The 11,082-nt window shown below is 32.1% G+C and overlaps 1 protein-coding gene across 3 annotated transcripts; it reads right to left on the reverse strand.

The window, feature by feature from the left end:
* Window positions 1-730: 730 nt before the first annotated feature.
* Window positions 731-8,143, reverse strand: LOC8259334. Of its 3 annotated transcripts, XR_001536360.3 has the most exons (6): window positions 6,695-7,991; window positions 5,304-6,046; window positions 5,124-5,210; window positions 1,855-2,589; window positions 1,665-1,768; window positions 731-1,080 (listed from the first exon to the last, which is right to left on the reverse strand). XR_001536360.3 is itself a non-coding variant. In XM_015728495.3 (5 exons), exons 1-5 carry the CDS (start codon window positions 6,801-6,803, stop codon window positions 1,724-1,726), a joined length of 1,719 nt encoding a protein of 572 aa, XP_015583981.1. In that variant the 5' UTR covers window positions 6,804-7,989; the 3' UTR covers window positions 1,225-1,723. The 3 variants fall into 3 exon arrangements, 2 of the variants coding, with proteins under 2 accessions (XP_015583981.1, XP_015583982.1); XM_015728495.3 differs by lacking the exon at window positions 731-1,080 and having other exon boundaries at window positions 1,225-1,768; window positions 6,695-7,989; XM_015728496.2 differs by lacking the exons at window positions 731-1,080; window positions 1,665-1,768 and having other exon boundaries at window positions 1,855-2,014; window positions 2,097-2,589; window positions 6,695-8,143.
* Between the last annotated feature and the right edge of the window lie 2,939 nt (window positions 8,144-11,082).

Raw genomic sequence — 11,082 nt, forward strand, 5'->3', positions numbered from 1 at the left:
ACCTTTTGGCCCATGTTAAGGCCAGGGTCTTCCAACGTAGAGTAATTTTCTATGTTTTATTTATATGCGGGGGAGAGGTTCTTTTTGTAGGATATACCGATATAAGTATAGCAATTGACAAATAAATTAAAAAATTAAAATCATTTTAGAAAAATAAAATAAAAAAACTAAAGCTATTTTAGATATTAAAATTTTATTAATTATGGATTAATAGTTCTACTGAATATGAATTACTAGACACGAGAGAATTTAGTTTTAGATAAAACTTATTTCATAGATTAATTAAGCCATTGGGATTGTTAAGCCTAACCTTTACCACATGCACCAATCATAGTGTTATCAATTTTTATAATATAGACCTCAGTCCATGTAGGTATATGGTCCAATTTAAGGCACACGTGCCTCAGATTTTAACACGCGTCTGACAGTGATATACTTCTAAAGTTAACACGTTTGGGTATTAAAATAATTAATTAATTTAGTCTAAATGAGTTAATTTTTAACAACTTAAACTAATTTGGAAAGTTCTTTTAACTTATTTTAATAATTGCTCAATTAATAAAATCAAAATACAAATAAAAAAGAAAATATTACCGAAATAAAAGTAATAAAAAAGAAATTAAAAAAATAATTTCTTTATTAGAGATGTGATTGGTATAATTAGTTAAATTGAATTGAATAAAGATGTGATTAGTATAATTAGTTGCTATTATTAGAGGTAGAAATATGATTAGTATAGATTAATTGTTCATATCAGAGAAAATGAAATTTTTTTGAATGTCACTGTAGATCCCATACGAGTACAAAAAGTGAAGGAAAGTACTCTTATCTCAAAAGCAAAAGCCCTTACCAACCATGTGCTTCCCAAACCAGCTACCTCCGAAAGCAAACCCAGCAAAAGCCCTTTCCAACCCTGCACTTACCAAACCAGGTAGGCCTGTTGGAGACTGAATTGGCCAGTTTTGAAAAAGTGGGGATACCTAAGCCGGTTACGTTCACCACCAAATGCACTATTTATTACATCATAGATAGCCGCACCTCAAAATGCTCACACCACAAAAACATCAAACCTTGCATAAACTGGAACTGTGAAATGTCAGTAATTTCAAACAAACCATACGTGAAGGCACATATATTTACCTTGTGTTTGCCTCCTTCCGCAAAAAATTTAAAGAAAAAGAAACACTTATTTCAAATATAAACAAGTAATCTAAAACAGGGAAATAAAGTAAAACCAACAACAATTAATTTCTTGCTGCTTTGCTTTTGCAATTAACAGAATAAATCTTTTTGTTGAATTCTTCTCTTGACAGATTTAACCCAAATTTCTTATACCCTATTTATTTCTCCAGTACCCTATGTAGCAAACCATAATGAAAATAAAGAACTATTCCTACCCTCCCTCTTCTCTCAACCTTTTACACCTCAGAAAACCCTAATAAGCTACACACACAAGTTTATCAGATCATTTATCTTCAGCAGTGGATCAATTATAACTCATCTCAATCCATTTCCAACAAGCTCAGACAGTGCGCTATTCCTTTTAATGCCATTGGATCAGATTTTAATCTCCATCACCAAAGAATGAAAGAGAACAAAAGAAACCATATCCATTCAAAGTTGCAAGTCAGTCTACATATATAGGGAGTCCCAAGTCGGATGACCTTAGCACGGATGAGGCGTCGCCACAGCTCCGATTTTAATAGTCAAGTGTCATTGTCAGCTATGTTCCATTATGGAGAAGTTTCGACGGCCTTTTTTTCTTGTACTGCACAAATGATAAAACATAAGCACTTTAAACTACATATATCAAGGAAAGCAAAGAAATTGCTTAGATTCTAGAATAAAGGATACCTCCTCATAGAAAGCTCTGATCTCCTCCTCTGTAAGGCCTTCATCTTCTCCAGCATTTTCATCCCAACCAAGTGAACGTAGAAAAGCAGCCTCTTCCTCATCTGGGTTAGGAGTCGCATCACATTTTGGATCCTTCTCTATCTTGCCAAACTCGCGATGCCTGTTGTGAGCATCACCATTGTCACTCGACAAACCTGTAATGGAGATTTCTGGTAAAGAAGAATCCCCACCATGCCCAGTACCTGAAGCAGCAGCAGCTTCCGAAACTGATTCACCAGACTTCTCAGAGCTGGATGACAATGGAGTAGGACTAGAGTCTGAAACCGCAGAAGTGGAGTTCATAGAGGATTTCTTCTTAAGATGGTTGAAAAAATCATTCCTGCTCTGGACTTGAGACATTGACCTCTTCTCCATGGTTGGCAGCAAAACAGAAGAATAGCGGGCATGGTTTGGACTGTGGCCTGAGCTCTTCAAGGGACCAGATGAAGCAGCCAAAGGAGTGGTTCCAAGCGGGCTAACTAATAGTGTGCTACCATTTGTAGGACTCGAGCTATCTTTCACAGCTGAAGAGATGCTGTTCAATTCTCGTGATGGTTTGAGGACCTGAAGCCTGCCTTCATTCGATATTTTTGAATTATCAGATCTTCCAGGACCACGAGTATGATTCACCGCAAAGTGGGCAGAAGATTGCTGTTGCACAATTTTCGGTTTTGATTTTTCCAAAGGACTGACTACCTACAAAGAAAACAACTTTAGGGATCAAGGGTCAACAATTGATAAATCATATAAAAGACAAATCTAACTGAATCTTCTACCATCCCTTATTATTGAGAGAACTAAATGAGTATGATTATTGTATAAAAATCTGAATATGGTTGCAGTGGTGAAAAGAAAAACAAAATGTCACAGAAATTATTAAGGAAAAGACCTCTTCCAAATAAATCTCTAAAAGAAATTATGTGTATAACAACAAAACAATTTATGAATTACCTTTTCTTTAAGCAAAACCAACCAATGCCAAAATAATCCAAAAACTTCTTAATCTGGTAATGGTCTTTCCACCATTAATGATCAAGAAGAGCAGATGTGTGTGGTTCAATAAATCTTAGAACATTTACACTTCTACCTTCTACTATATCATACTCGTAAACAAATTCTTACTATTCTAAAGCATCTTTCACCAATTAGCCGGTCCTAGATTAGTCAATTTCAGTCTTTTAGCCAGGTACAGGTACATAGTCTTTATATTTCATCCCTGAACACAGTCTTTATATTTCATCCCTGGCACATCATACCAAATACACTAGAACATGTACATATGTAAGCACATGCATGTCTATGATCCATGATACATTCTATCAGATGTCATTCCAAAAAGTCTATCTTTCAACAAGTTCAGTTTGAATGCATAAGTTATTCCTAAATCCAAAGAAAAATTACAAGGTACTGTACTTGTGTCCATGACCTCTTGCTTCAAAGTGGAAAGGGAAGTATTAAACCATTTGCAGAAATGGGTGATACCATGGAGTTGAATACAATTTCATCAGGGAAAAGTGCCATTCTCACATATAGGAAAACATACCCCTCAAGTTTTCAGATTCTATTCATTGAGAAATAAAAACAACTCGGTGGAGAAATTGCTACTTAGAAAATGCAAAACTAGCCCTAAATCTCTAGATAAAGAACCAAACTATCAGCAGTATATTCCCCACATCCTAACGACAATCCAAAAGAGTACTATCACAGTCATACAATAAAAAATCCAAACAACAGAGACATATTACATAATATTGAATTCTAGGAGAATGCCAAGCAGTCATATTTCAACCAAATGAGGCAGACATTGAAACCAAATCATTTTCAACTTTGTCAGACATTAAAACCACCTATTATTAATTGTTTTTAATTAAATGGACACACTAGTCAGTAACAAATATGAATAACAAGTAGAAAAACATGCAAGTTGTTAAGTTCAAAACAAGGTGGACAGAAATTGGTCGAGGGGGAATCAAAAGGACAGGACATGTAAGTTTTTCCCTAAATTGATACACTTATAAAAAATATTAACCGAGAGAACATGTTAGTTTTAAGTTCAAACCAAGTTGGAAAGAAATTGGTTGAAAGGGAAGGATACGCATATCTACTATTTGTAGTAAATCTTGGAACTTGCACTTACAAGTAGACATGGAAGCACATATCATAAAAACGCATACAACATGGAAAAGTAAAACAGTTCAGAAGTGTCATTTAGTCACCAATTCAAGCAATAGCAAAAGGACAGTCTTTCAAAAGGGTTTCCGCCTCTTCGGTGAATGTTTTGGTAGAAGATATAATTTCTTGGAACTGAGGTTTATTCGTTTTTTATTCATCATTTGGGTTAAGGAACTAAATTGAATAGTTATATGAGTGAAAGAAAACAGCTTGTAAATTTGCAGTAAAAAAATTAAGACTCATTTCCTATGTACAAGAGTAAAATAGAAATAAACATAAGAAAAGAAGACTGTTTGTCCCAAGATTGGTTGATTAGTCATCCTGGCTTGGCAAGCTACAATGACTAAATATATACAACACACAAGTACATCGATATTTAATGTCTACTATAAGAAAATAAATATTGCAATAAACTCCATTTTTCTTAAATTACTATAAATACCAAACCCATAACATTGCAGGCTAACCTATTTTCCACAAAATACACACTGTTGTGTTAACTAATTGACCTACAAATATAGCTGCTATACATCACCATCCTAAGTAGTTCAGTATAAGTAACAATCATCAGGAGCAAACAGTCCATGCATTCACCTTGTGCATCATGTAAGACATTGCTTGAGGCTCATCCATGTGCAAGCCTATCACATGAGCATCACTTGAATTTTAAATAGTAAATGTATTGTCAATGATGCATTTACGAAAAGTATAAATAATCGAGAAGTTATACTAATGCAAACTCTTGACTTTCACAAGCCAAAACCTCTATCAAGCTGATGAATGCTTCATGCTCTAATACCCGATAAATAAACTAGTGTTTCGAAAGGAACTATAAAGCCATCAATCACTTAATTTTAATTCTAATAAGATACCAAGTACAAACAAAGAAGTGAAACGAGCACCAGATATCAAGCTGCTCTCCCTACACTGAAGCATGTTAACTAGTAACATTTGCTAAAACTTGCCCGAAAGAACTTTGATAAAGTTAAAAAAGGAAAATGTGAAAACTGCAAACATAAGCATTGCTAATAACCCAGAGCAGCAACCATAACTCTTACCAGGGTTTTAGGTGTGGAAGGAGTCATGGGAATCAATTTTGATTGCCTCACAGCCAGCTCTTCAAGCCTTTGTGCTCCAGCAGTTGCCTAATATTGGAAATAAGAGAACATATCACCCTAATATACATTGGTATTCAAGCTAGAAAAACTCCTTTAAATTCAGGAGAACAATGAAATTACCTGGGGAGGTGTACGAGCACGAGAAGGGACCTGTGCTAACGATTCAGCCATATTGAGTCCTGTAGTAATGCTCGGCACCATAGAAGCTGAGATTGCAGGAACAGCTTGTGGAGCTGATGTAACACCAATGCTGCTGCTTCCCATGACCACTGGCACCTCAGCCAGAGCAGACTTCCAGCTATCATTGCTAGTTTGTATGGAAGAACTTAAGCCAGGAGAAGACACCCTGCTTATAGTACCTTGTCTTTCTTCAGCTCCAAGTGAGGGGAAGTCCTGTTCAAATGAAGTATCATGTGTACGACCAACACTAACCCTGGCAAACAGATCATTGCCATTGCTATTGCTGTATTGACTTTTGTTAGTGTTAGTCAAATCACCAGCTAATTTCTTAGACCATGCTTCATCTTGTTTTCCAGTAACCATAGACAGTGAACGGCGTAACTTTTCTTTGTCAAACTTACTTGGTAAAAAATTACCCAGTGGACCAGACAGCTCTTGGCGTCTATGATCACCTAAGACCAACTTTTCATGGTCATTGTAATCACTTGAATTGTCCCTATCCCTATCACGCTGAGTCCTACCAAAACTACAGTTAGTACGCAAGTGAGCAGAACTATTGTTGCTAGAACTCCGGCGAAAATAGGCAGAAGTGGTCCTTTCCAAAACTGATAGGGGACGTGCATCGCGATCACTACCACTTTGGGCTAACTTGTTCTGTTCATGCTTCGATCCAGGATGATCATCTATAGGAAACAGAACATGGTAAATATGCTTATTTACATGTATATTACTCTACTTTATTTGGTTGCTAAAAATTATAAACAAGATGCATATGGAAAACCAGTGTTTATAACTACATGTATAGGTAGATAATAGGGGGTAGTTTTGAGTCAGAAGAACAGTAAGAACAGATTCTTTCTCATTAAGGAAAGAAAAAAGGCAATTCCCCGTTCCAATATGACCCTAACAATCATTTTGATTAATAAATTAATTAATTCATAGCTTGAACATGAAGATTGTTTTTCTTAAAAGCAACTTGACAGAGATTGTTTACATTAAAAACCCTATGCATATTTAGATTTCATGCCTCTTTAACAATATGAAAGAATCTACGCACTAGTCCTACGTATTCCCAAAACATCACCTGCACCTTTTGACACATAATTGACATCTTGCAAAATAGTCTTAATAAATAACTTTAATCACTAACCCATGATAAGAAACAGAGTCATATACAAATGCAATTACTAAACATATACAAGCACAGTTTCTGATAATTCATTCTTCAATTATATTCTTACACATTCTCAGCAATCAAACATAAGTATTAAATAAGCCTGAATCTCAAATAAGAATTAAACAAGCAAGAATCTCAAAGAAAACATGATTACCAGAGTGCAATAAGGCTGATGTAGATTGGTGGTTGGCATTGCCACCAGTGGGGACACTTCCGGCACTTTTCAACCATTCCGGCACTAGCACAGGTTGATTTCTATCCATAAATATAACCAACCATTATCATATATCAAAGTAGTAAAGAAAACCCAGTTCTTTTTTCGTGTTAATTTTCCTTAATCCACCTTCAAAATGGTAACTATTTCTTCACCAAAAAATAAAAGAACCTAATATCACTTTCTTTATCAAATACCCTCACTTCAACATCAATCTCTCTCAACACTATACCAAAACTTCCTAAAACAGTAATATATGCATTATGTCCAATTTCACATCAATTACTTTCACATTGACAACCCCATTTTCATCATCAAGATATCCAAAACCCTAAATCTTTCAGAAAAAACTGCTCTGTACACTGCAATTAGAGATTTGTGTATGTTACTATGCTCTCTGTACACTATATACTTTTCTCTCTCTTCTAGAGTCAAAAAAACAAATTTCAACAATCAACCAATTAATAAAATTCAATGAAACTATTAACTCATAAACCAAAATATTTCTATTGGAAACTACTTCTCAACCCTCATATAAAGCAGTTCTCGTTTTCTCTTTGCTTTTCAAATTTTCTTTAAGCTAAGAAGACCCATCTCTATAACCACCAGTAGTGAACTAGCAATTAGAGAGAAATGACAAAACTACCCTGCTAAGAAAGACGAGGAAAATAAGGAAATTCTGGAAAATTCTAGACCCATAATGGTAACTATACGGTATTACCTAACCTACCCCAGCCTGTAAAAACCAAACCCTAGAAATTTTTAGACCAACAAAACTCTACCAAAAATCCCGAGTTTTTTTTTTTTCGTTTTTCCTACTTCGTGATTATCCCTCTGATTCTTATTTATTGTTGTTGTTGTTATTATTATTATTATTATTATTATTATATATAAAAAAAAAAAGAATTAAAGGGTTGTCCAAGGAAATCTCAACCGTTGGATTTTCAAAAAAAAAAATAGGCGAAATAAATCCTCAAGCTGTACGGCTCTCTAACATTTAGTGTTTATCTAAACCGCCATGCAGTGGCGATTTAGTGACTGCGGAAAGAAACTAGAGCAGCAATAGAGACAGAGGAGAGTAAAACGCTGCGGATTTTAGAGAGAGAGAGGCACAAAGTTTATTTTGTAGAGAGAGAGAGAGAGAGAGAGAGAGAGTTTGTGATTGGGCCGAGAAGAGAGGAAGAAGAAGGAGATTAGAGAGCAAAGTGTCTTTGTGTGTGTGTGTGTGTGTGTGTGTGTGTGTGTGTGTAAAACTGAAAAATGAAACGAAAACGTTTCTTTTCAACAAACAGAAAGTAAAATGAAATTTTAAAGAAAAAATTATTTTTTTGTTTTGTGTGGCCTTTTTGGTATTTTTTTGGGCCTCTATGATTATCTTCTTCGTCTTCGTCTTCTTCTTCTTTGTATCTGCTATTTTATTTATTTGTTATTAAATTAACTTATTTGTGTGGTCTTTAACTTCGCTAATAAGCAGCACTGCACAGTACAAAACACAACCGCCGCCCGGAGGCAAACTCGTCATTGTCGGGTCGTTTTGAGTTGGCCGAGCCGGGCTTTCATACCAATTTCATATGACAAATTTTAAAATCTGTCCCAACTCAAACTCGAATAAATTTATATATATATTAATTTTTAATATCTACGAAAATATATTTAATTATGAAGGATTTAATATAGATTTTTTAAAAGGTTTAAGAAAATTTATAGAAATTATGAGATATTTAATTATAATTTTTATAAATTCGATATATATATAAATTTGTGAGATTTATAAAAAATTATTGACACGTATCTTTATAATTTGACATATAAAACTTTTATTTGACAGGTATTTAATTTTGATATATAAAATTTAAGATTATATATTTTTATTATTTTTTTACTGATGTATTGATTAATAAGCTACATTCTTGATTAAATATTTATTTTAATTCTGAAAAATAATAATTTAATAATTTATGAACTACTAAATTAATATCCTAACTATATAATGATTTTAATTATATTAGTTTTTCTCCACCTGTGTTGCACATAAATTTAATATTTGTATCATTATTATTCATTTAATAAAAGATAACATAACTACGAAAATAAGAATTAGTATGTTAGATATTTATAATACTTCTAACTATTTATTAATTATAAATTATATTTAAATATAAATTACTAGTCTCATAAAAATATATATTTAGTAAGATTTTTTATATAATTTTTTTAAAAAAATTCATATATTTTATCAAATTTTAATTATTTATTATTTTTATTTTGTTAATTAATTTTATAAAATCTCTAATAAGTTAAGATCTAGTTTAAAGATTCTTTATCCTACAAACAATATAACTAATATAAATTATAAAAAGCTTCAATAAACTATATTGTATATTATGATTTAATGTATTTTCATTTTAGAGTTTGTGGTTTGCTTTTTTTCACTTTAGTATCTTGTGAATATGATTTTTAGTAAATAACGGTCAAATTGTATAATATTTTGAAGAGATTTTAACGTAGTAATAACCATTATTTTAAGATAATTAAACTTGTGTTATTTATTATATATTAAAATAATACATTAAATATTAAATTATTACTTAAATAGTAAAAGATATAATGAATAGTAATAATTACAATTATTACTATTATTCATATAATAAAAAACTACTATTTAATTTATCAAAATAGTATTAATGATGTAATGTGTAAAACAAAAGGCAAAAGGCAAAGAATGAGGAAGGAAATATATAGGTATTTCTAAAAATAATAATTTCAACCATAATAACGAATTTGTACAACGTACTTTAATTAAAAAATTAATATTAAATAGTTTATATAGTTTTAAATTGTATTTAAATTTGGATTAAAATTAGTATTAGATCAACACGAGGCTAACATAAATCATTTAGAATATTACTACTATTGCTACTACTATTATAATTATTATTAAATTAATAAAAGATCAAATTAACTAAATTAAATAAAAAATAAGTAAGGTTTTTAATATAAAAAGAGCACTGGAATCTAAAATCCTGCAATTAAAAATTAATCTTATTCAAGCAATAGAGTTATTTTTCACTTACTCTTTTTTAGGCATACACATTCGACATCTCTATATAAATCCATGTTTCTAGCTTCCTAGTATGTCTACATACATATCTATGACATACAAAATCGGCTACAAAAAAGTATAGACCAACTTATTGATAATGAGATGATATTAAGATTATCAATTGATAAAATGTTTAAATATTTACTTATCAAATTTTTATAAGTTTATATTTTATTTTTATAACTAACCATGAAAAGTATTTGACTACTAAAATATTTTAGAAAGGAATGAAAATAAATTAAAATTTACAATTTTGTTTGATTTCTTTTTTATTTTGCTGGTATAAATTGAAATTAATTAATGCTCTAATTCATTATTTTTGAAAAATTATGCTCTAATTTGGTTTATGGAAAAATATTAAGGTTATCAAATTAGTTAATATTAGACAATAATGGTTGAAAATGTTAATTGGACTAAAATTCTTATGCTTGGAATTTAAATAAGATATAAAAATTATTAGTTTTTAACTATCTAGGTCATTATTATAGTACTTTCTTTATATATATATATATATATATATATATATATATATATATATAGGGATGGCAATGGATCCTGGATCCGACCCGGATCCGTGGATTCAGATCCGTTTTCACGGGTATGGATCTTAAAATTTTGGACCCGACGGATCCGGGTCGGATCCGGATCCTGCTTTGTAAAAACGGATCTGGATCTAAAACGGATCTGGATCCTGATGCAAATATTGGACCCGGATCCGGATCCATTTACCCGTTTAATTTATAATTTCAATATTTTTTTATATTGAATCTGATTGTCTGAGGCTCTAATAACAACTCTAACTTAAGCCCAACATCTCAAAGACCCCAAACTCTAAATTCCCTAATTCAAAAGACATGTATTATTGGATTGTTAAGTTTGTATAAGTTGTTTTGTATTATTGGATTAGTATGAATTAGTATAACATTTGAACCTGCACCCTTTGAGGGAGGCTTAAAAAATATAACGTATGCGTTTTTTTATGTGAATTATATAACTTTTGGAAAAAAAAAATAGATAGAATCAGTAAGATCCGTTTAGGATCCGTAGGATCCAACGGATCTGGATCTGGATCCCAACTTTTCAGACCCGATGGATCCGGATCGGATCTAGATCCAGGGTCCAAAAACGGATCTGGATCTGGATCCAGTCGGATCCGGTCCAGATCCGACCCGTTGCCATCTCTCTCTCTCTCTATATATATATATATATAGTATCCTTTTTATAG

The sequence above is a fragment of the Ricinus communis genome, chromosome 6 (assembly GCF_019578655.1).
Source record: "Ricinus communis isolate WT05 ecotype wild-type chromosome 6, ASM1957865v1, whole genome shotgun sequence".
In the NCBI taxonomy this organism is placed as follows: Eukaryota; Viridiplantae; Streptophyta; class Magnoliopsida; order Malpighiales; family Euphorbiaceae; genus Ricinus; species Ricinus communis.

Excerpts from the sequence above, each read along its gene's own strand:
- LOC8259334 (XM_015728495.3), bottom strand. The coding sequence starts at position 6,803 with ATGGATAGAAATCAACCTGTGCTAGTGCCGGAATGGTTGAAAAGTGCC. Across the intron at positions 6,047-6,694 it reads ATCAGCCTTATTGCACTCTG|ATGATCATCCTGGATCGAAG; the intron begins GTAATCATGTTT and ends TGTTTCCTATAG. Across the intron at positions 2,590-5,123 it reads CTTCCACACCTAAAACCCTG|GTAGTCAGTCCTTTGGAAAA; the intron begins GTAAGAGTTATG and ends TTTTCTTTGTAG.